The sequence below is a fragment of the Anopheles merus genome, chromosome 2L (genome assembly GCF_017562075.2).
Source record: "Anopheles merus strain MAF chromosome 2L, AmerM5.1, whole genome shotgun sequence".
NCBI lineage: Eukaryota > Metazoa > Arthropoda > Insecta > Diptera > Culicidae > Anopheles > Anopheles merus.
This window is the reverse complement of record NC_054083.1, coordinates 1,322,606-1,348,731: the sequence shown is the minus strand read 5'-3', so window position 1 is coordinate 1,348,731 and position 26,126 is coordinate 1,322,606. Positions and strand designations below refer to the sequence as shown.

The 26,126-nt window shown below is 45.3% G+C and overlaps 2 protein-coding genes across 2 annotated transcripts; both read right to left on the bottom strand.

The window, feature by feature from the left end:
• Positions 1 to 11,148: 11,148 nt before the first annotated feature.
• Positions 11,149 to 15,037, bottom strand: LOC121594854 (uncharacterized protein K02A2.6-like). Its single transcript, XM_041918581.1, has 2 exons — positions 14,715 to 15,037; positions 11,149 to 12,499 (listed from the first exon to the last, which is right to left on the bottom strand). Exons 1-2 carry the CDS (start codon positions 15,035 to 15,037, stop codon positions 11,149 to 11,151), a joined length of 1,674 nt encoding a protein of 557 aa, XP_041774515.1.
• Positions 15,038 to 21,523: 6,486 nt separating this feature from the next.
• On the bottom strand, positions 21,524 to 23,547 carry LOC121594853. The gene is made up of 2 exons (XM_041918580.1): positions 21,593 to 23,547; positions 21,524 to 21,545 (listed from the first exon to the last, which is right to left on the bottom strand). The coding sequence occupies exons 1-2, from the start codon at positions 23,545 to 23,547 to the stop codon at positions 21,524 to 21,526; spliced, it is 1,977 nt and encodes a 658-aa protein (XP_041774514.1).
• Between the last annotated feature and the right edge of the window lie 2,579 nt (positions 23,548 to 26,126).

Here is a 26,126-nt window from a genome sequence, read left to right as displayed (position 1 = left end):
TGACATTGTTCCTAGTTTTATATCTAAATTAGCTATCGGTATGTGTGCTAAATTACCCGAATCAATTGAGTCAACACTGTCACTGTATTCGCTATCACTCACTAAATCACGCCTGGCAAATAAAGCTTTATGAAAGTCACTCATACAAATTGCACACCGAATCGAAGTAGAAAGCAAAAAAAACTCATGGAGGCTGTGTGTAAAGTATTGCGGTTTTGTGTAGGGATTTTGCGTCTTTAACGATCGATCGGAGATGAAATCGCGCTTAATTTCAAATCAAACGGATTTCGGGTACACTTATTCAAAGATTCACTATCACTAAGAGAGCGTGTCCAACGGTTACGACGAACGGTCGAACCGTTCTTAGCTAACACACACGTACACACATTCGCTTAACGGTGTCGTACGGTCTGTTTACGTGGTGCAGTCCTCTTCTATGGTGCAGCGTTGATATGCCTACTCATTGGCATATAACTATATATATATATATATATATATATATATATATATATATATATATATATATATATATATATATATATATATATATATATATATATATATATATATATATATATATATATATATATATATATATATATATATCTGCAAATATATATATATATATATATCTGCAAACAGGAATCGTATGAAACGTCCGGACTAATATCGCCCACTGTGCACTCAACCTGTACCCCGAACGCAGCGGTATAAACGCGTTATATCTTGACCGCTGGAGCACCCGGTGTGCTAGATGAACTGTCATAGAATAAAGCTCTCTTCTTGGCGCGACATTGAACTGAACAGACGTAAGCCACTGACTTCTGTGTATAATTAATTGTGTGCTCTTCCGAATTGTGCTAAATATTATTAACCTTTGTTTCTATGACCAAAAATACACCCTCATCTTTATGACCACCTACCCGGGTAGGTAATACATTTTATAAGGGAATTTGTAATTTTATTGGTCAAAAAATTTCTTGTTTAACTTATTCTATGCAGCTATAATAACAAAACTTGTTTTCATGTTATAAATTTATGAAGTATGGCTTTCAGTTACATAAATTGAATGCAAAGCAATTAGTTCAACTGACACTAATACACCGCCATGTCTTCCCGACTGTCGGGGCAATCATTTATTCTAAGTGACTTAAGAAGAATATTAAGAGCTAGAAAACTTTTGGAATAGATTCTATAAATATAACTACATGCATTGCTATACATATCATTACAAAATTAGCGACTAATTCAAACCAAAATCCTTTATTGTATGTATTACCTACCCGGGTAGGTGGTTATAGAAGTAAGGGGTAAAAGTTGATTTTATTTTTTAAAGCACATTTAAAAAAATTGAAAAATTCTGAATTTTATACAACTTTTTTAAAACATGTTTCTCTAGGCATTCTAATTTTTTTGGATCGTTTCGATAATCCATTAAAAAGTTATAATAAAAAGAATAAGCAAAACATACCCGGGTAGGTGGTTATAGAAATGAAGGTTAAAACGGCCAATTAACCTTCCGCCACCCGTAAAACGCTTGGCCCTTACATCTCAGAAGTGGGATAACCAACAAAAAATCGCCTACAAACCGCCTGCAAGCCACTTAACCAGCTGGTATACGTGTGTCTGTGTACGTGTGTGCGTGTGACATAACGCCATTTAATAAAATGGTAGGCAAAGACGAACTTCGCCGGGCGCTCATCGAAGCCGGCGTCGACGTACCGAATACCGCCATCGTCACACTACTTCGGCAACTTTACGCCTCTCTCGAGCTGGTCGCTCGTTCCCCCCGTGCGGCGCAGCCCACCACCTTGGCCATGGCATCGGTTTCCGCTTGCGCAAACCATCCCGAGGCCGCCATTTTGTATTACCCTCATGAAAATGGTGGTGACGCCGTTAATGATGCCGCTTCGACGAACAACACCACCGACGCCAATGCTAATCTGCCCTCCGCCCAAGGTGTAGCCGCCGCCCTTCCCCGCGATTCCGACGATATGGAGGCTCACATCGAAGCGCTGCGAATGCAGCTACAGTTAGCTGAATTGCTTCAGAAAGTGCATCAACTCGAGGCGCAGCAACCGACCGCCATTTGTGTAAAGGATTTCGAATCCTTCATCGAGCCGCTTGATGCTGAGAAAAAATCCGATGTCATCCGCTGGTTCCGTGATCTGGAACGCGTTTTCTCACTTCACCGAATATGCGATGCGGACAAATTCTTGTTCACTCTTCGGTTCCTCACAGGCACAGCAGCTAACGTCGCAAAAGAATTTGCCATCACCACTTACGACGAACTGAAGATGGAGCTGATCGACAACCTTCATTTCGTCGCTACTCCTAAATCTGTGTACAGCCAACTCCGCCATCGCCGGCTGCAGCCCCAAGAATCTGCCCTCCGCTACCTGTTTGACTTGCAGCGCCGTCATCGAAGGCTTGGGAAGCCCGTCAATTACTTCAAGCCTGCATTTCATGCCTCTCACGATGGAAGATTTCCGGAAGAAGCTGAAGCTTTTCGAGTCTTGCCGTCACCTTCGTACCATCAAGCCCCTTTCCGCCAATGTTCGGGCCCCGATGAACAGCCGTATGGAACGGCCCCAACCGTCGCAGGAACCTGTCCGCTGCTTCAACTGCTCCTGATTTGGACACCTTCAGAGTGCCTGCTCCAAGCCGAAGCGCCCACCCGGCGGATGTTTCCACTGTTTCCAGACTGGGCACGTCTACCGTAATTGCCCTGAACGTCGGGCCAACGCTACTGTTGAGGGCGGTATTCATTCGGACGATACTCTCGGCACAAACCAAGAAGTGGGTTTGACATTTTCACACCCTTCTATTAAGCGTACCATCATTAGAGATCATTCTGTTCGAAATTCTTTTATTATATTACCTGGAATTGCGTGGCCTGTCATTATTGGTCGCGATTTACTTAAATCTCTTAACATTTCTCTTATTCATCTTTTTTAAAATCATGTATTATGTTGTGATTCTTACACTTTATTTATGATATAATAGGAAACACGGTAAAATAACATATAGGACGATACGCGAATACTGGTGTGTGTGGGTGTGCAACCGTCCGTTGCCCTTGAGCGCTCGGTATCAACTCTCGTGCGGCTCCGGTCCGTGTTCGCCAATACGGGAACACTCAGGCACTCAACACGATCGTGCTTCAATAGTCGACAGGCGAATGTCGACGTCGAGCAGCTGGCGCTGCTGAGGCTGCGTTCCCACAACATCTCCCTTCTTTTAATACAGCAGGTACGGGTCGAACCAACGCGGTGCTTTTCTATCTCTAAAAGAGCGGCGTGGTGGTGGTACCGGCTGTGCTCCTCGATGCGACTCTTCAGGGATGCAATCACGTTCAGGAGGTGGTGATGCTGATGATTGGGGGACGTTCCTGTAAGATGATGATTCAGCGGACGACGGTGATAGGTTACACGGAGCTGAATCGGACGGTGGCGACAACGACGATGACGATGAAGACGATGAGGACGATGATGACGATGAATCAGGTGACGACGACGGAGGCATAAGGTTCCACTCATCCAAGAGAATATGTAGCGGCAAAAGGTGTTGATCACGCTTACTAGCTTGCTGGTTAGAAGGGACCCGACGACGTAGTTGGTTGATATGGCTTCGTATAATCTTATGGTCCTCAGTCATAACACGGTACATTACATTGCCGCATTTCCGCAATATTCTTCCTGGCTTCCATTTCCATCCGTTTTGCGAGTAAATCTTTGCGAAGACTAGATCATTTGGGACGAAATTGCGTCGTTGCTCATCGTTATTGGTTTCTTGCGGTTTAGGCACAGGGCGTATAAGCTCTAAACAAGTGCGAATTTGTCGTCCGAACATTACTGTCGCTGGCGCTTCGTTATTTGGCACTTGAGGATTTGGCGTGGCGCGATATGATTGTAAAAACGTGTCAAGTGCATCTTCTATTGCAGTTCCATCGCTCGTGATTTTGGTTATGGCGCGCTTGAATGTATCCACGAAGTGTTCCGCTTGCCCGTTAGACTGAGGGTGGAACGGGGCGGAGGTGAGGTGCTCTATGCCGTTACAAATACAAAAATCTTCAAATTCGGAACTGATGAATTGGCGACCATTATCGCTAACAAGGGTTACTGGCATACCGTATCGCGCAAACATGGTATTAAGAATTCGTATGCTCGCTTTGGAAGTTGTGCTGGCAGAGGTAATAATCTGGCCATTTAGAGAAAGCATCGACTACGATTAAGTAGGAGAAACCGTCGATGGGGCCAGCATAATCGATGTGGATACGTTGCCACGGTGCAGTTATCTCAGGCCATGGTACCGGGCTAGCGTGTGGGGGTGATTTCACTGCGGATGCACAAGCGTTACAAGATGCTACAAGTTCAGCGATATCAGTGTCTATCTTCGGCCAGTAGACGTAGCTTCGTGCGATCGACTTCATCCTTTGTACACCTGGATGGCCGTGATGTAGTTGACGCAGGCATCGTTGCCGGAGAGCCTTTGGTATGATGACTCTCTCCCCGAATAAGAGACAGCCTCCCATCTCTGATAAAGCTTCCTTCCTAGCGTAGAAGCATGCCAGCTCACCACTGAACGTACTGTTACGTGGCCAGGCTTGTCGTACAAACTGTATGACTTTGCTCATAATGGGATCGGATTTAGTAGCCGTTGCGACATCCGTTGCATTTAATGCAACTGAACTCAATGAGTTAACGACGACTGATCGTATGTCCTCCTCTAGGCCGATGCTAGCAATCACGTAATCCTCCTCTAACTTTTCGTGATTTCGAATCAGTCGCGAAAGGATGTCGGCGTTCCCAAAATTGTCGGTCGATACGTAATTGATGTCGAAATCATACAGCTGTAAGGTGAGCGCGAATCTCTGCAAGCGATTGGCGGTGTAAACGGGGATGCCTTTCTTGCTGCCGAAAATTCTCAAAAGTGGCTTGTGATCCGTTTGTAGAGTAAAATGCCGTCCAAATATAAAATTATGGAATTTCGTCACAGCGAAGATAATTGCCAAGCCTTCCCGATCTATCTGGCTGTAGTTTTTCTCTGCCTTTGTTAGTGCACGGGACGCATGCTGCACAACTTTAAAAGTTCCATCGGGGAACTTGTGACCGATTGTTGCGCCTAATCCGACGGATGACGCGTCCGCGGATACAACAATCTCACGCCTTGGATCGTAGTGCGTCAGGAGCAGTTCCGATGAAAGGATTCTTTTGAACTGCTCGAAGGCTTTTTGGCATTCAGGGGACCACTTAAACGAACTGCCTTCTTTCAGTAGGTTGTCCAACGGGTATCGAAGCTTGCGCATGTTCGGGATGAATCTTCCATAATAGTTAACGGCGCCAAGAAAGGAACGTACACCACTAACGTCGATTGGCGCTGAAAGATCCTTTATCGCAGCTATTTTGGCTGGGTCTGGACGAATGCCGTGGTTATCGAGGATGTGACCAAGGTAGCGAACTTGGCGTTTGTTGAACGAACATTTCTCCGGGCGGATGGTGAAACCATACTCCTGAATGCGTCTCAGGGTTTCGTTTAGTACGTCGTCGTGTTCCCGTTGTGTTCGTCCACCAACGATAACGTCGTCCATGTAACTCGCGACACGTTCCATTCCAGCAAGCATTTGGTCCATAAGCTGCTGAAATGCGCCTGGTGCTACTTTAATCCCTGGTGGCAGGCGATTATACAGGTACAACCCTTTATGCGTGTTTGAGCAAGCGGCGACTTTGCTCGGCAATGGGGACCTGTAAGAAAGCATCAGATAAGTCAATTTGGCTAAAAATTGTCGAGATACCCAGTTTGGTGTAGATGTCCTGTGGCAGTGGCAGCGGATAGTCATGGGGGTGGAGTGATGCGTTGAGTCCCGTCGAATAGTCTCCGCATATTCTCAGTTGTCCATTCGACTTGCGTACCACTACAATCGGTGCTGCCCACTCGGAGTGCTGGACTGGTGTGATGATGTTGAGCCGCTCCAGTCTATCAAGTTCGGCGTTCACTGCGTCGCGCATGGCATAAGCTACGGGACGTTTTGCGCAGAAAACTGGACTGCAATTCGGCTTCAGGTGTAGTGTAACCTCAGCTTTCGCACAAAAACCCATCGTTGATTTAAACAGGCCGGGAAATTTTCGAACGATTCCCTCCGGAGTAGTAGCTGTGCTGGTAACATTGTTACACAGCTGGTCTATAGGCACAGACCATAAGGAGAAAGCTTCAGCAAGGTCGATTCCCAGCAAGGCCAAATCTCCTGTTGCCACGAAAATTACAGCTTGCTTCTCCTGCCCGTTGATTCCAACCGTTGCTCGAAATTCGCCATCCATTTCGAGTTTGTCACCAGATGCCGATTTCGCGATTACAGATGATGGGAATAATTGCGGGCTGCCGATGCGTTTCCAAAGCCGACGACTAATCACGGTGATGTCCGATGCTGTATCCAGTTGGAGCCGAATTTGTGAACCGTTGACCGAACACGATAAAAATTTCCTCCGATGATGTAGGCTGTTCACATTCACGGTGACACTTTGCATATTGGCTCGTTTACGAAAAGTCTTCTTTCGATGGGGCTGCTTCTTGGTACGTTGCTGCTTACAGAAACCTTCGCGATGGCCGACCGATCCGCATTGTGTGCATGTGTGCGTCTTGTAAGTGCACTCGCGAGTCCAATGCAGGGATCCACATAACCAGCATGGGCGACTAGGTTTACCTGTACGCTGTTCGTTGGTGTAATGAGACGGGCCTGTGTTGGTGCGCTGATTCCGATTTGCGTTACGTTGAACGGAAAATACTTGTTCACTGCGGTCACGTTCAATCATCGCACTATCCTGACGCAAATTCGTCATACGCTGACACTCTGCAGAAAGTTGGTCAAGGGTTACATCCTGGTTCTCCTCGATGCGATGTAAAAGACGTGTACGAAACTCGATGTCTTCTTCGCCCTTCATACCGCAAACGAACACTAAACACTTTAACTGCTCTTCCGTTAGCCTTCCCAGCTCAAAATCGACGATGCCACGATTGACCCGGCACGCGAAAGTGATAAAATCCTCGGTGCGAAGTTTGGTTAGCTTCAAACACTTGTATCGTCGATGAAGCAAGGATTCTTTCGTGCCAAATAAGCTGGTCAATTTAGCAACTGTTTCCTGCAAACCGTAATCACGCGGATGCTTTGGCAATATGTAGCTGGTGTAACGGTCGTGTTCAGAGGTTCCCAACTTTCTCATCAATAAACGCACTTTTGCCTCGTCTTTCAAGCGTGCAGCGTCTTTAAGGAAAAGGTCCTCGTATCTCGTGTACCATGCAGCGAAAGTTGAACCGTTTTCTTCGTCATACCTGAATTCCTTAATGTGACCGCATAAGGAATCGAGTATTTGCTCATGGGGCGTTTGTTCGATAGGCGCTTTCGTTTGCTGCATTAATTGCAACAAAATTTGCTGCTGTTGCGCCATCTGCTGTTGCATTAGTTGCAAAATTTGTGCCGTTGCAGAATTATCACTTTCCGGAACATTCTGTACTGACGATGCAGAAAATGGTGGGACCGAACCATTTTGCTGTACGAACTGGGTCAGTGGCACTTGGGGACGTTGACCTGTATCTTGCGGTGCGTGCACTGTAACCGGGGCCATCACGTTTTGCCAACCTTGCGATGATCGACGTTCATCTTCTTCTTGGCTCATCCTGCGGCGCTTCCTTGTCGGTGGAATAGCTTTGCACTACGCGAAATTCACTTCCGATAAAAAATTCGTCACAAACTTTAAAAATCCTCGTCGCCAACTGTTGTGATTCTTACACTTTATTTTTGATATAATAGGAAACACGGTAAAATAACATATAGGACGATACGCGAATACTGGTGTGTGTGGGTGTGCAACCGTCCGTTGCCCTTGAGCGCTCGGTATCAACTCTCGTGCGGCTCCGGTCCGTGTTCGCCAATACGGGAACACTCAGGCACTCAACACGATCGTGCTTCAATAGTCGACAGGCGAATGTCGACGTCGAGCAGCTGGCGCTGCTGAGGCTGCGTTCCCACAACATATTACTAAAACCCCGTTGATGGAACTTCAAGAAGTTTATACAACTCTTCCAGAAAAATTAGAAGATGCTATTAGGAGTATTTGCTCGCTCGATGTAATCGAAGCCGAAAATGAACTGGATTTAGGAGGTACTCTATCCTTAGAGCAGCGCTCAATTGTTATTTCTATTATCGAGAATTCATACCTCAAATATATTTCAAACACTAAACTAACTAAACACTAAACACAAACACTAACTCGTCGACCCGACGCAATTCGACGACTCGACAAAACTCGACGACAACCGCATTTTATCGTTATAATTTTGCTGAAGCTGACTATATGAAATTGAACGACATGATATCAATGTTTAACAATAGCTTTCATTGTTCCAATTTTATTTCACTTGACGAAGCAGTATGTTCATTCTCGTCCTTCATGCTGCAAGCCTTTGTTGTATGCGTCCTAAACCTAACCCCCCCTGGGCGGACCGCACACTCAAACGACTCAAACGTGTAAAAAGAGCTGCTTATCGTCACTACCAAACGCACCGCTGCCAAAGATCTCGCTCGATCTACTTTGACACGCACTCTTTATACTGCAGCTATAACAGGTTTCGATATGGCACATATTTGAGCAAAATTCAACGTAACCTCTGCAGGTGCTCTGACTCGTTTTGGCGCTTCTACAACAGCAAAACAAAATCCACGCATACACCGAAATCCATTACGTACAAAGGAGCAACAAGTGCCAACACTATGTGCCAATTCTTCGCGGATCGCTTCGCAGATTGCTTTTCACCGGCCATGAATGATATCGATACCATTGATGCTGCTCTCGTCAACACTCCGGCTGGCGCAATTAACATGAGCACTCCTTTCATCGACAGTGAGATCGTTTTATCTGCCCTAGCGCAACAAAAGCCTTCCTTCGCTCCTGGACCCGACGGAATTCCTTCTACCGTGCTGAAACGCTGTCAAACGACAGTAGCACCTATCCTTGCCAAATTGTTCAATGCATCGCTAGCCAATGGCTACTTTCCCAAAACATGGAGGAAATCTTGGATGGTTCCTATTTACAAAAAGGGCGACAGGACAGATGCCATCAACTACCGGGGTATTACATCTTTGTGTGCCATTGCCAAGGTGTTCGAACTAGTGATATACAAATATCTGCTACATGCATGCCGCAGCTACCTAAGCCCGTATCAACATGGATTCGTGCCAAAAAAAGTCGACTACCACGAACCTGGTTGAATTTGTAACCTATTGCTCTAGTCAAATTGATGCCGGAGCTCAAGTCGATGCAATTTATACAGATCTGAAAGCAGCATTCGACTCTCTTCCGCACGCAATTCTTCTCGCTAAACTCGATAAGCTAGGATTTCCCTGCTCGCTTGTACAGTGGCTTAAGTCTTACCTAATTAATCGCACATACATCGTGAAAATTGATAAGCACATGTCCAAAGAAATAGTCAGCAGCTCGGGTGTGCCACAAGGAAGCAATATTGGCCCGCTTTTCTTCATATTGTTCATCAACGATGTTACCTTCGCTTTACCTCCCGACAGTATCAGTCTGTCTGCCGACGACGCAAAATTTTTTGCGCCTATTCACAACACAGGTGATTGTACATTCCTGCAAGACTGCATCGAAATGTTCTGTTCGTGGTGCAAGCGTAATGGACTGACTATCTGCATCGAGAAATGCTACTGTTTGAAATTAAATTTACTTCACACTTTATGAATTTGATCGCGCCAGTTTATCGACGGATAAAAACATTTCTTGTCGTTTATTTATACTTAATTCCACAACTTCACAATTCCGCTTCGTTCGTTTTTGTGTTCTTGCTTTCTTGGCGTCTTTGCTCGGTCTCATCCTTCCTCGCTCTCTTCTGTCAATTCTCTGTAGTTCATATTCACGGCAAGGTTGGATCGTTGCAAGGTTGGATCGTTGCAAGGTTGGATCGTTTTCAAAATTACAGTTAACACGACATTAGTGTTTTGACGTTCGTTACACTCCCCCCCAGTGTGCCACTGTATGTTGGCTTACTTTTCAGTATTCCTACGAACGTCTAGTACCGCTAGTTTTACCGCGGGTCTCTCGTAGACTGCTCCAGTTGATGTTTTTACTATTGCTGAGCGGACCTGTCCGTCTGCACTAACCTTTCTTGCTATCACTCTTCCTCTTGGCCAACAGTTCCTTGGCAGCTTTGGATCAACTATCAGCACGATATCGTCGATTTTGATTGGAGTAGCTGGAGTAAACCACTTCGATCGTCGGGTTATCTCTGGCAGATAGTCACTCAACCATCTTTTCCAAATTGATTGGCTATGATCTGAGAAGTATTCCAGTTCTGCCGCTGGCTAGGTCCATGATCATCTAGTTGCACTAATGGTTTACTTCCGTTCGATGAGCCTAGTAAGAAATGGTTGGGTGTTAGGGCAGGTGCAGCATCGTGATCAATAGAGACATGAGCAAGTGGTCTTGAGTTTACTACGTTTTCAATTTCAATGAGAAGGTTGTTGAGAATTTCATCTGATAACTTCTTGGAAGTACACGCCGCCATAAGGTTTGACTTTACTGTGCGTATTAACCTTTCCCAACTGCCACCCATGTGTGGTGCTGCTGGTGTAATAAACTCCCATTCCGTATCGGTGTCTACAAACTCTTTTGCAATATCCTTTTCATTGAATTCTTTATCTAGCTTCGCTAGTTCTCGCTGTGCACCAATAAAGTTTGTTCCGCGATCGCTGTAAAATTTTCTTGGGCGGCCACGCCGAGAGATGAAATTTCTTAGAGCTATTATACAAGAGCTCGTTGTTAGAGTTTGAACTAACTCAAGATGTATAGCCCTAGTCGTGAGACAGATAGCCAACTTTTATGGTTTGCAACTTATTACTTATTTATTTTACAAATTAAATATTACATAAAATAGACGCGTTTACAAGACACGCACTGTACAAGATAAAACGGGACGAGCACGCGCTACGTCCGTCCGGGTCGGCGGATAAAAGATGAAGAGGCCGATCCCGAGCCCTTCGTTCCCGAACTTCGTACCCGAACGCGTACGTCAAGCCCTTGTCACGTGGCGACAGGGTTGAGTAGCGGTGCTGCGCTCAGTTTTTCCCAACACCTCCCCCTTTTAATTCAGCCGGTACGCGCTGAACCTACGAGGCAGTCTTCTACTCCTAGAAGAACGTCGTGGTAGTCGTGCCTGCTGGTGGTTGACGTCCTCGACACCCAAGGATGGATGTGCTGCTTCCCGAAACACAGGGGCTGCCGGAGATGATGCTGAGACATCCGGCTGCGATGGGGACACAGGCGCTGATGGCTCGGACACGGGAGTGGAGCTTTGTTCCGCGGGCAAACCCCACTCCTTTAACAGGATCTGTAGTGGCAGATTATCTTCATCCCGCTCTCCTTGTTTCCTAGAGACTGTAGTACGACGACGGAGCTGATTCACGTGGCGCCGAAGCCTCCGTTGCTCCGTTGTGATGACTTCGTACATTACGGTGCCGATGCTGCGGATGATCTCCCCTGCAATCCAACTCCATGAATTGCCGCGAAATATTTTGGCGTAAACCAAATCTCCAGGACGCCATTTGGGGAAAACGCTATTCACTGAAGACTCCCGTGATGGTAAGGGCCGCAGCAGATGATGAACCGTCCGTGTCGCCCGGTTGAACATGACTTCAGCAGGCGTGTGTTGGTCCAACATTGGATTCGGGGTGGAACGGTATGTTTGCAGGAACAGATCCAAAGCCTCCTTAAGCGATGCCTTCTCGACTCGAATTTTCTTCAAGGCCCGCTTGAAGGTATCCACGAACCGCTCGGCCTGGCCGTTCGATTGGGGATGGAACGGTGCAGTCGTGATGTGTTCAATGCCGTTAGCGTCGCAGAACTCCTTGAAGACTTCACTGGTAAACTGAGTCCCGTTGTCGCTGACCAGTGTGAATCTGGCAAATATTCCTCTCAAAAGAATAATTGTGGAATGTGAGGTTATACTTGCTGTTTTCGCGATTTCGGGCCACTTCGTGAAGGCGTCAACTGCGACCAAGAAGTATGCACCATCGATTGGTCCGGCGTAGTCGATGTGCACTCGCTGCCAGGGAGCTGATGGTTTTGGCCAGGGCGCAGGTGCAGACATACGTGGAGACTTTGCTGCGGCCTGGCAAGCATCATAAGTAGCGACGCAGCTAGTGATGTCGTCGTCCAATGATGGCCAGTAGACGAAACTGCGCGCTATCGCCTTCATCCGCTGTATGCCTGGATGTCCCTGATGGAGCTGCTTCAGGCACCTCGTCTGCAAAGCCGCGGGGATGACTACCCTCTCCCCGAACAAAATGCAGTTCCCAACGGTTGTTAAGGCGTCCTTTCGGCTGTAAAAGCGTGCCAGATCCTTGCCGAATGTGACGTTCCTTGGCCAACCGTCCGTGACGTATCGATATACGTTACGAAGTAAAACATCGTTGCATGTAGCTTTTTCAACTTCTCTAAAACGAATCGGAAAAGTGTTTAGTGATTTTATGGCTACAGAACTTACAGCTTCCTCAAGCTCGATGCTGGCGATCATATATTCTGGGTCCGGCTTAGCATGCTTGTCAATAAGCCGGGATAGTACGTCTGCGTTGCCAAATTTGTCCGTTGGTATGTACTCGATGTGGAAATCGTACAGCTGCAATGTTAGTGCGAATCTTTGGAGCCGATTCGCCGTGTAGACAGGGATTCCCTTTTTGGAGCCAAAGATTCGTAGCAGGGGTCGATGATCGGTTTGAAGCCGGAAATGTCTACCGTACAGCATTTTATGAAAACGCGTCACCGCAAAAATGATAGCCAATCCCTCGCGGTCTATTTGGCTATATGCTTCGGCTTTTGTTAATGCACGGGACGTGTGTTGAACCACTTTTGTTGACCCGTCTTTAAATGTGTGACTTATTGTTGCACCCAGTCCGACGGAGGAGGCATCTGCGGCTACGATGATTTCAGCTCTAGGGTCATAGTGAGTTAAAAGCAGGTCAGATGTTAAAATACGTTTAAATTTGTTGAAGGCCTCCTCGCACTGCTTCGTCCAGAGGAACTGGTTACCGTCCTTTAGTAACTCGTCCAGGGGGTACCTCAAATCCCGCATCCTGGGAACAAATTTGCCATAATAATTAATATCACCCAAAAATGAGCGAACCTCCTGTATGTCTGTTGGTGCTGGTAAATTATTAATCGCATTTATCTTTGTCGGGTTGGGTCTGATTCCATTACGATCGATTATATGGCCGAGGTATTCGATTTTGTGCATCCTAAATGCACATTTCTCGGCACGGATAGTGAATCCAAACTCCCTTATGCGTTGAAGCAGATTGGCCAAATTTGTATCGTGCTCTATTTCGGTTTTGCCCCCAACGACTACGTCGTCCATGTAACCTGACGTATCTTGCAGACCGGCGAGCATCGTGTCGATGATTTGTTGAAAAGCCGCGGGCGCGATTTTTATGCCGGGAGGCAAACGGTTATAATGGTAAAGTCCCCGATGCGTGTTTATCGTCAAGAGAGGTCTGTAACACTCCTCGATCTCGACTTGCGAAAAAGCGTCCGACAAATCTATTTTGCTGAAATATTGGCAGTGGGCTAATTTCGCAAAAATATCGTCTGGCAATGGTAGGGGATACTCATGAGGCTACAACGCATCGTTTAGCCCGGTCGAATAATCACCACATATTCGAACGTTACCATTGCTCTTACGAACGACAACGATTGGAGCGGCCCAGTCGGAGTAATCAACCGGCGTTATTATTTTAGCTTTTTCTAGCCGTTCGAGCTCATCGTCGACTACTGCCTGCATTGCATATGCAACTGGCCGTTTTGGACGGAAAACGGGTCGACTATTTTCTTTAAGCTGCAATCTGATTTGCGCTTTCGTGTAGAGCCCCGTGCCATTAAAAACTTCCGGAAAACTTTTCTGCAGATTCTCAGGGATATGCGTGTGAGTTGAAATTGTAGCACAAAACGTATTCATAGGAACTGATGCAAGCTCGAAAAGATCCACTAGATCTGCTCCTAATAAAAGAAGCTCACCCGGCGCCACGCGAATGATCGCTGGTTTTGTGACATAATTTATTGAAACTGTTGATGAAAATTCCCCCAAAAGCTTCAGTTCTTCGTTAGAGGCAGTTTTCGCATTTACTGAAGGCTTCACCAATGATGGTTGCCCTAATTTCCTCCATGCTGTTTCGTCTATGACGGTTATGTCAGACGCTGTATCCAATTGCAGGAGTATGACCGTTCCATTGATGGATACATTGACAAATTTGCGGTTTGCTTGTACGCTGCACACCCTAACGGTATTAGTAGAAAAAAATTGATTTCTTCCCCGGCGAACACTTTTTCGATTGCAACAGCGATTTTCCCGATGACCAGCCTTGTTGCATACTCGACACTTTTGTGTAGCTTGCGGACAATCTTTTACCCAATGCAGTTCACCGCACAGCCAACAAGGATTGGACGGCTTATCATTTCCTGATCGGCCATCGTGATTTCCCCAGCGCGGGCGTGATCCCTTTGCGCGAAAATTCGGCTTGATTTTGTATTGCATACACGTGCTCTCCCTTTTCGCCCACAATCATTGATTCAGCCTTGCCAAAAATTGATTTCAGCTTCTCGATTGTGGCTTCTAGCGTAAAATCACGAGGATAACGGGGTAATATAAAATTAACGTACCTTTCGTGCTCCATTGCACCCAGCTTACGCATGAGCAGCCTCACCTTTGCGGAATCGTCAATCCGTGCAGCATCATTGATGAATAAATCCTCGTACCGTGAGTACCAGGCCTCGAACGTGATTCCGGCTTCGGCCTCGAAGCGGAACTCGGTGATGTTACTGGCCAATGCATCAAGGATTTGCTCCGGGTTGGGTGGACCCGGCTGGAACTGCTGCTGTGTGTGTGATGCTGTTACCGGTTGTGATACCGGCTGCTGCTGCTGCTGCATTAATTTTGTCATCAACTGTTGCTGCATTTGCTGCATTTGCTGTTGCTGTTGCATTTGATGTTGCAAAAGTTGCATTAATTGGATCATTGAGGGCTCACCGTTTGCGCATGAATTCGACAGCGATGGCGGGTGCTGGCTTGTGGCTTGCGGGAACGATGGCGCTTGCTGGCTTGTCGCTGGCTGGAACGATGGCGCTTGCTGGCTTGTCGCTGGACTTTACACTTTTTTTCACTACTAAAGTCTTTTTCCTTTTTACTCGTCGCCACTTTTATGGTTTGCAACTTATTACTTATTTATTTTACAAATTAAATATTACATAAAATAGACGCGTTTACAAGACACGCACTGTACAAGATAAAACGGGACGAGCACGCGCTACGTCCGTCCGGGTCGGCGGATAAAAGATGAAGAGGCCGATCCCGAGCCCTTCGTTCCCGAACTTAGTCGAGCAGCGCCGAGCTTAGCCGAACGCGTACGTCAAGCCCTTGTCACGTGGCGACAGGGTTGAGTAGCGGTGCTGCGCTCAGTTTTTCCCAACACCAACATTACCCATCTCTTTTGGTTACTTCTGCCCACTGCGACTTCTATGGGTCCAAAGCAATCGATGCCTGTATGTGTGAATGGTCTGGAAAAAACTTCTAGACGTCCTGGTGGTAGATCACTCATGCGCGGTGGGTTCGGTTCTGCTTTTTCATTTTTACAATGTTGGCAATTCCTACGTACGTTGTTGAACAATGGGCGGAGCCGACTAATGCAATACTTTTGACGCAATTCGTTTATGACTGTTTCAACATTGAGATGGTGGTACTTAACGTGGTAGTGTAAAACTATTAGTTTTGTAACGTAATGTCTGTTAGGCAAAATAATAGGAAATTTTGCATCTTCTGTGGCATAATGACATGCTGCTACTCGGGATTTCATTCTTATAACTCCTTCTCGATCAAGCCAAGGAGAGAGTTTATATAATGCGCTTGTTTTTGGGAGCTTTAGTGTATCACTATTTTCGGATGTTGTGAATCGTTTAAATTCATTATACTCCATGCCGTAGCATTCTCTCTGCGCTAATTGTATAATATAATTTTCCGCCTCGCCTAATTCACTCGTTCGCAATGGCCCTCGATTGACATGTACTCTGTTACGAATATTATGTACAAATCGCTTAATCCATCCCACCACTTTTGTTATTTGCCGCCAGCTAGAATATTTCTCTACATGTATGCTTGGTGTGGCAGAAACCGTATGAACTAACACATTAGCTTTTAGTTCATTATCTGTTGAGTTATTTACATTATCAGCATAAAGCCATTTATGTTCGTCTTCATATAAAAAATCAGGTCCCTTGAACCATCGACTATCATTAGATAGATTTGGCGGGTGAGTCCATTTTGTAGCATCATCGGCTACATTTTGCTTGCTGGGTATATATCGCCATTCCTTACTTTCCGACAACTCAAGGATCACAGTTACGCGGAAGCCAACGAAAAGACTACATCGGCGGTGATCGGAATTAATCCAACATAATACGTCTCTTGAATCACTCCAGAAAATTTTGCGAGATATTTTGATCTTTAAAGCCTTTTCAACTGTGCTTGCTAGTCGAGCTTCAATAAGAGTTGCTTGCATCTCCATTCTGGGGACTGACGTTAGTTTCAATGGTGCCACCTTTGTTTTTGATGTTACGATGGAACAGCGAACGTTTTGTCCATGAACGACTCTCAGAAAGACAATGGCCGCCATTCCGCTCCCTCCAGCATCTACGAATGTATGTAGTTGAACATCTTCAGCATCATTGATGGAATATTGCTGGGAATAGCATTGGGTTATTGTTGTGATATGTTGCGCTACTTAACAACGGCTTACAACGCGGGAAGGGTTTAAGCTTAAGATGTAGGTAAAAACCGTGTGTTCACTAATAATATCTTTTCCCTTCTGCCTGCCCGTACCGAGTGCCCGACCGCCGCTCGGTTCCCGCTTGATGCCCTCTCATTCTCCGAGAGACCCGACCTCCTACACTCACACATCACACGAAGACCCTTGCCTGTCGTCGGTGAGTGGCCTAATGTGTTAGGCAGGTTGGGCCATAACAGTTATTTTTACATGTTCGATTTGTGGTAGAAGTTTTATCCATATCATCCACTTCTTCAATTCTTCAATATGTACTGGTTCATCCCAATCAACTCTTGAGCGCCAAACATCCTGTAAGACCATCTTGAGGTATCCTAAAAAATGTGCAATTAGCCCGAGAGGGTCGAATATGGACATAAGGACTTGTAGCATTTCTCGTTTAGTTGGTGATCGATTTCCCGTTAACAATGATGTATCATAACGATGCCACCACACTTTATACGTCAGCACGTCTAGGGCAGTGTCCCACCACATGCCTAGAACTTTTTCTACGTGACTTTTTGATGAAAAGTTCATAAATTTTTCGGTAGAAACACTTCCATTAACATACGCCTCAACGGATTTACAGTTGCTTATCCAATTGCGCATTTCAAATCCTCCAGCACTGTGAACAGTTTTTACGTCGTTTATCAATTGTAAGGCTTCACTTTCTGTTTCAACACTCACAAGCAGATCATCAACGTAATGAGAATGAACGATAGCTTCGTATGCTTTGGGGTGAGTAGTTTGAAAACGTTCTGCGTTCCAATTTTTCACGAACTGGGCAGTGCAAGGTGAACAACATGCACCAAAGGTCAACACGGTCATAGCATAGCAACACGGCAAGTTCTCCATCTTGTTCTGTCCAATAAAAACATTGATACATTTGATCCTCTCTACGCATGCTTATCTGGTGAAACATTTCACGAATGTCACCTGCGATCGCAATTTGACCCAAACGAAAGCATTGTGATAAATTATCACTAAAAAGTTGGCTGTGAAATACGGATTGCCGAAAGCCGAAGAGAATGGTAAAAACCGTTGTGTTCTTTGCGCCAATAAATTTGCTACTGTTTATTCACTTGTCATTTTTATTTACATAGTTCATTTGCTAGTTCATTTCATCCTAATCCGTAACTGATCTAATTCAATTGAAACATTTCACCATTTGACACAATTCATGAATACTTGCAAGTTCAATTATTCCAATTTTCTAAACTAACTACAATTCAATTTAATTCAATTTCCAACATTCCGGCCACCAAAGAAAGTATTTCTTTAAATTATCTGAGAAATTAAATTGTAAAGTAATAAGAAAAAGGAAATAGTTCTGCCTAAATTCTCCTGATCAGTAAATGTTGTGCATGTGTTGATCTGTCACTGAGTGTCGTGTGTATGTGCGGTGTGATTGTTTACATTTGTATCCTCGTGGTATTTCGCCTATCATTTCATTCGTTGCACGAATCGAGGTTAGGAAGTATCGCAATTCTAGCTGTGGCTCGAACGATCTGTTTTCCTGCTGCTGTGTATAGTGTTACAACCCTAACGATACCGTCCTTTCCTGGGTGTAACTTTGTGATCCTTCCCATAGGCCATAAGGTAGGTGGCACATTATCTTCCTTGATTATTACCAGTTGTCCCTCTTTTAGCTGTACCGGTTGAGCCATGGAATGTTTTGCGCGGGCCTGAAGCTGTTGTAGGTATTCCGGATACCAACGCGACCAAATGGATTGCAAATGTTTTTGCACTAAGTCGAACTCCTTCAACCTATTCGCTGGAACCTGGCTTCTATCAACTCGCGGTAGTGACAACATGTTTGATCCAACTAAAAAATGTCCTGGGGTTAGCGGTTCCGTATCTGAAGGATCACTCGATAGTGGAACTAAAGGTCGAGAATTCATGCACAGTTCAACCTCAGCTAACAAGGTGACCATTTCTTCCTGAGTAAGGCTCGTGCTACCTAACGTGCGGATGAGATGTTGTTTCGCTGACTGTACTGCCGCCTCCCACAAACCACCGAAGTGGGGTGCCCTAGGTGGAATGAATTTCCACTGGATTTCGTTGTTGCTGCACCAGTTAAACACCTCGCTACGCTCCTTTTCACTGCACTTGAACATTTCATAGAGGCGATGTAGCTCGTGTGCAGCTCCCTTGAATGTGGTAGCGTTATCAGAATGCAGCTCAGCAACCTTCCCTCTGCGAGCCACGAAACGCCGTAATGCTGCCAGGAAAGCTGTTGTAGTGAGGTCACTCACTAATTCGATGTGGACAGCTCTAGTTGCAAAGCACACGAAAATAGCGATGTATGCTTTCGTCGGACTTCGATTACGTACAGGTGATTTTAGGTAAACCGGTCCACAGTAGTCGATGCCAGTAACCGAAAACGGCCTTGTTGGTGAAACCCTTGAAACAGGAAGATCGGCTACGGCTTGTTTCACCAGCGTGGGTTTGGCCTTGAAGCATCTGTGGCACCGATGATAAACAGCCTTCGTAAGATTGCGTCCACCGATTATCCAAAACCGCTGACGAAGGATGGATAGTAAATGTTCTGGTCCGGAATGCAAGTACTTCTGATGGTATGCCTCTGCCAATAGCGTGGACAGCTGATGCTTCGAAGACAGTATAATTGGATGCTTGGTTGAATCGGGTAAATTTGCATTGCTAAGTCGACCCCCAACACGCATGATTTCTGCTTGGTCGATAAATGGCGATAACCATTTTAGCTTCGAGCTACGTGATAGCTCCTTACCATTTGCGATATGGTGTCGATCCTCTGCAAACGAATCCTGCTGGGCTAAGTGACACAACCATAACTCGGATTGATCTAAATCATCGCTTGTAAGTGGCGGAACTGAAGCAATGAGATCCTGAATTGTGCCATTCGTTGTAAACCTTTCCGATGGTTTCTTTGCCCTCAAACATTGAATGAACCGCAAACAGTATGCAGCAGTTCGACGAAGTTTTAGGTAAGTAGAAAAACGTGAAAATAATCTGCTGTTAAAGTTGTTCACGGTGGCTACTGCAGCAACTGGTAATTTTACTTCTCGTTCATCTTCCGTTGATTCGCCTTCTTCTCTTACAGGTTCTCTTTGTGGCCAGTCGTCTTCCATGCCACTAAGCCAACGTGGCCCATGCCACCACCGATAACATGATTGTAGTTTGTCCGGAAGAAGACCACGCGATACATCGTCTGCTGGATTGTCCACGCCAGGAACATGATACCAGCATTTAATCCCCGTTTCAGCTTGAATTTGCGCCACTCTATTCGACACAAAGGGCTTCCAGCGTCGTGGTGAAGATTGCAACCAGTATAACACGGTCATTGAATCTGTCCAACCAAATGCATCATATGTACCGGGAAGTGATTGGCTGATCTTCCGGAATAGTTGCGTTGCTAATTTCGCTGCACAGAGCTCAAGCCTAGCGATTGAGTTGGTGTTTGTCAACGACACAACCTTTGATTTAGCAGCCAAAAGTTGCACCGAAACCCCTGAATGAGCTTCTGCTCTGACGTAGCAACACGCACCATATGCATTTTGCGAAGCATCTGCGAAGACATGCAACTGAACCCGTGTAGCCCCTCTAAGCGATATGAATCTAGGAATGCGTATTTCGCGCAGCAATGGCAGTTTAGAGTGAAACGCTGCCCATTCCCTTTGGAGATGTGGTGGAAGCTCGCTATCCCAGTCCCAAGGCTTCCCGTTTACCTTCAATGACCTCAATTGTTGCATGAACATTTTGGCAATAACGATAATTGGGCTCAGCAAACCAAGCGGATCGAAGATTTTGGCAATGTACGATAATGTCAGCCTCTTTGTTAAGACGGTTGCAGTAGTTGGCAGATCAATCCGGAACTGAAACATATCTACTGCTGGTTCCCAAACAAGTCCCAGTGTTGACACAACTTGAGGATCATGCAACTCTTGTGTTGGTAGAACTGCCAAATCATCTGATGGGACGCCCTGGAGTGCTTCTGGTACGTTGGATGCCCATTTTTTTAACGCAAAGCCAGCCGAATTAAGCATTTGCGAAATCTGTATACGTATTTCGATTGCATCTGAGATTTCCTCTGTTCCCGATAATAGATCATCCACATAAAAATCACGAAGTACTGCATTTACTGCCAGTGGGTACTGAGTATGGTGATCATGAGCTATTTGCTTCAATGTCCTCGTTGCCAAGAATGGTGCGGATGCGGTGCCGTATGTTACTGTTAGTAATTGGAAGGTTTCGATTGGTTCGGACGGATCTTCCCTGTAACGTATACGGAGGTACTGATGGTCTCGCTCATCATGGAGAATCTGGCGGTACATCTTTTCCACGTCGGCAGATAGCGCAATTGCACGTGATCGAAAACGAACGATGATTGAGAAGAGGTCGTCTTGGATTACCGGTCCCACCAATAGCTTATCGTTCAATGAATACCCTGACGAGGTTTTGCAAGATGCATCAAATACAACTCGCACCTTAGTAGTTGTGCTCGTCTCTTTGATCACCGCATGATGTGGCAGGTAGTAGTGCTCGCATAAATCGTCGACCGGTTCGGTAAGCCGTTTCATATGACCCAGACGCTCATACTCTGTCATGAATTTTACGTATTCCTCTTTCAGTTTAGGATCAGCCTTTAAACGTCGCTCAACGGCTAAGAGTCGACGATCAGCAATTGACTTTGACGATCCTAAAACGACACAAGGATTAGAGCTTTGTGGCAAACATACAACATACCTGCCAGATGCATCTCTGGTTGTGGTTGTTACAAAATGCTTCTCGCAGGCATCCTCTTCCGCCGATAGTATAGGATCCTCAGTGAATGTTTCGATCTCCCAAAAGCGTTCCATTATCGATTCCAGTGAAGGCGTGACGTCGGTAGATAGGTGGCATAGCTGCGAACCATGAGAACCACCTAACGATGCATTTCCTGCGACAACCCAGCCGAAAGCAGTCTCCACAAGCCATGGTTTCCCTTCGCCGAGGGAACGTTTTTTACCGGAATGAAGCTCCCAGTATGTATCTCCACCGATGATGATGTCGATCTTGCCAGGCACATAGAACGAAGGGTCAGCAAGCGGCAAGCTCGGCATTTCCCATGATGATGCATCAATTGGAGCCGTTGGTATGTGCATAAAGGGAGAGTCCAAGATGAGCAACTCCAGCTGAGATGCATGAGTGTTGATCCTCGATTCGACGGTTGCAACGATCGAACCTTTCATCAGCTGTGACGCATTTCCGATACCTGCGACGGACACGTTGACCTTGTTGCGAGTCGTCCCGAGAAGCTTCCGAGCAAGCGTGTTAGAGACAAAGTTCGACATAGAACCCGAGTCGAGAAGTGCTCTTGCTTCATGTCTCTTTCCGTATCCGTCAACGATGTATAGCAGAGCCGTTTCCAAAAACACCATACCATCATTGTTTTGAATAGCCATCGCGACCGTTGAGTTAGGCGTATGAACGGGTTCATGCAATAGTGTATGATGACGCTGATGACATATACGACATGTATAGTCCGATTTGCATGCCTTCACCTGATGAGAATCACCCAGACAATTCCAGCACAGATGCTTTGAGGAAACAAATTCACGACGTTGATGCACATCCTTGCCATTGAACACCGGACAGCTACGTAGAAGATGGCCATCAGCACACTGCAGGAGACACTTGTAACTTGATGTAACCGTTGGTGTCAACCGCGAAGATGCTACATTTGCGATCGATCTACGTGCTTGTGGAGGACGATTGGAGCCGGCCACCTTACTCGAACGTTCACCAGATTCACTCGCGAAATTGTTTGTAGATTTAAGGATTTGTATACGGTCTTCCACAAATTGTATCACATCACTATATTTGTCCCTTTTGAAATGCACTGAATGTTTTTCCCACGCCAAAAGTGTCGCACGGTCTAGCTTCATAAGAAGCATGTTTGAGAGTGGCGTGTCCCTTGAATCCACTGGCTCCTTCAGCTTCACAAAACCGTTCACATATCGCGAAAATTCGTCCACTAGGTTTGTCAGCTTGTCCACACACTCTACATGTACAGCGGGAAGATGGTGCAACTTGCGATAATATTCCCGCACGAGTAACCGAGAATTGTCATAGCGTTTTAGAAGCTGTGCCCACGTAACTGAATAGTTATCGTCTGTTAATGCAGTGTGTTCGAAGGGAAGCGCCGTTTCTCCCTTCAATGATGATAGCAAGTATTCGAGCTTTGCTATCGATGGAAGCTCAGAGGAAGCGTCGATCATAGCGATGAAGCGATCGCGGAACGAAAGCCATTTCGTATGATCCTCATCGAAGGTTGGCAGCTCGATCTTTGGAAGGCGTAAGTGTGGAGTGTTTGGCCGACCAAATGCGAGCGTAGACGAAGCCAAACCTGTCGTTTCGTTTAGCGACACTTCTTCCTTGCGTAAATTTTCCCGAAAGAAAGATTTAAGCTTCCTGCACCGTCCTTCTATCTCGATTCTTTCTTTGATGCACAATTCGATAGCCTCATTACTGTCGTCGAGCTCTTCAAGCTTGGCTATCGCGATGAAAAACTCGTCCTTATGCCTGTCCAAGTCTGCTGACGCCTCCGGGATTTGCTTGGCGTCATCGCCGGAAAAGCTCTCACGGAACCGTTCGAGAGCACTGATGTTTTCCACTGCGATCCTTTTCTTTAGTTGGAAGGCTTTTATATTCTTATCCATTTCCACAAACACTCACGTTACGAGAAACCGAACCGAAACAAATTTACGTGGCGCGAAATTTGAAAATGCGATGGCGATCGATCGTTGGCCGTTGCCCCTGATGCAGGGCGATTAGCGATGGCGGTAAACGACGACGATGAATCAGCACACTTGCTGCTCTTGATGCAGAGCGAATTCCCGAGCTCTTGATGCAGAGTGATGAATAGAAAATCCGTAATCACAATCCGGCTCGAAGGACCAAAAAATGTGATAAATTATCACTAAAAAGTTGGCTGTGAAATACGGATTGCCGAAAGCCGAAGAGAATGGTAAAAACCGTTGTGTTCTTTGCGCCAATAAATTTGCTACTGTTTATTCACTTGTCATTTTTATTTACATAGTTCATTTGCTAGTTCATTTCATCCCAATCCGTAACTGATCTAATTCAATTGAAACATTTCACCATTTGACACAATTCATGAAAACTTGCAAGTTCAATTATTCCAATTTTCTAAACTAACTACAATTCAATTTAATTCAATTTCCAACAAGCATAATAATATGTTCAATAGAGAACATAAAAGATCCGGTCCTTGCAATAACATACAATTCAACGATAGGCCATGCAAAGACTTTGCTGCTGCGTCCCAAACAATTCTTATCTTTCCTGGTTTGTTGGGATTTTTAATAGGGAAGATAGGTAAAAACCATTTTACTTCGGAGATTTCATTTGAATCCAATTTTCGAACATATCCTTTATGATAATATTCTGCTATCATATTATGTAGAGTGTGGTTTAGCTGTTCATCTCTTTTCATTCGTCGTTTTAAGTTGCGGTGACGACGTAAAGCCATCTCTTTATTTACTGGTAGACCGACGTTTTCTAATCTCCATAGTAAACAGGATTCATAACGAACTCCGTTAAAACGTGTGTTATTTTTTAACATTGTTATCGCCCGTTCATCATCTTTAAACGCTAAGTTGTTTTTTGTTGCTACCCCAAGACTATCTAGATCGAAATATTCTTTCATTGCTTGGTGAAGGTCACTGTCATCAGGCTCATGAAGCAGGTGAATTTTCAATCGATTGCTTGTACACGTTTGCGTCTCTTCGTTCACAGGGCCATAGATCGTCCAACCCAATCTTGTTTTTACGGCAATCGGTTCTCCAAATCGGCCTTCTCGCGTTTTCAATGGAGTAGTTAAACTTGAGTGTTGTGAACCAATGAGAATACGAGGCTTGGTGTTGGTATATGAGACCATCGGTAGTCCTTTAAGATGTTTAAAACGCTGTCCAAGCTTCTCTATGTCCAGTGTTTGTGAATGAAGGTTTAGTTCGCTTACCGTTCTTATGTTTCGTAAACACATTTGCCTTCCACCGGATTCACCATGAATTTGTAAATTCACTATTAATGAATCTGGTTCTTTTCGAATGCTTCCATTCGACCATTGCAGTTCCATAGGGCGGGGGTTCCAGTAAGCTGCAATTCATTTGCTAGTGCTTGATCAATTAGTGTAATCTCAGAACCGTCATCGAGCAATGCATAAGTTGAAATTTGTTTTTCTGGTCCTATAATCACCACCGGAACATATTTTAGGAGTACCGATCCTTGATCACCGAAGTGAGTGTTATTTGCTGTTCTATTGTTAGAGGTAGGAGACAACTGTTGCTCTTGAATTGGTAAATTTCCATTGTTTCTCTGCTTGTAATGTAGCAGAGGATTATGTTTATACTCACAGCCGGACACTCCACGTATTTTATCAGAGCAATACGGTGGGAGATGTTTCTTTAGACAGATACGACATATTCCATTACTCTTCACTAAAGCCCATCGTTCATTATGTGCCATGCGCAAAAACCCTTCACAACAATTCAAGGAACTGCAGTTAGCAGTACAACCCACACAATGACTTTCTTCTCTAGTTATTTGTTGGTTATTTTGATGAGAGTCGGTTGACACGTCATGTGCTACGATACTTTCTCGACGATGGCCACTTGGAATTTGTTTCTTGGAAAAACGTTCATAATTAGATAATGAGTGCGCGTTAACTTGTCTACCGTTATGGTTTCCATATGGTACTTTAGAGGGTTTGGAAGGGTTTTCTTTTATATTCGGAAACGCTATAGCACTGGTGGCCGAGGCCAGTTGATATAACCAGGAATTAAATGTGGCGAGACTTATGTCCTGAAGATTGAAACGATATTCTGCCCAGCGCAATTGTAAATGCGGTGGCAGGTTGTGCACCAATTGATGTAATAAAGTAATGTTATATAAATGATCGGGCACTTTTCATGCCCGTACGGTGGCACAAAAGTTCTGTACGGCTACTGAAAATTCTACCAAAGTCTCCAGCTTACTTTCGTCGACTGCTGGAAGCACAGTTATTTTATCGGTTATTGTTTGAACTATGCGTTCGGGTTGACCGTAGAGCATCCGCAAAGTTCCGATAACTGTGCCTACGTTCTCAGGATGCATTAATATGCTTCGTACATCTTCTAACGCTTTCCCATGGAGGCAGTTCTGTAAGCGTTTCAAATTTTCATGGGCGGTAAAACCACACATTTCCGTGGTGTTGTTGTATGCGGATATAAATAACGGC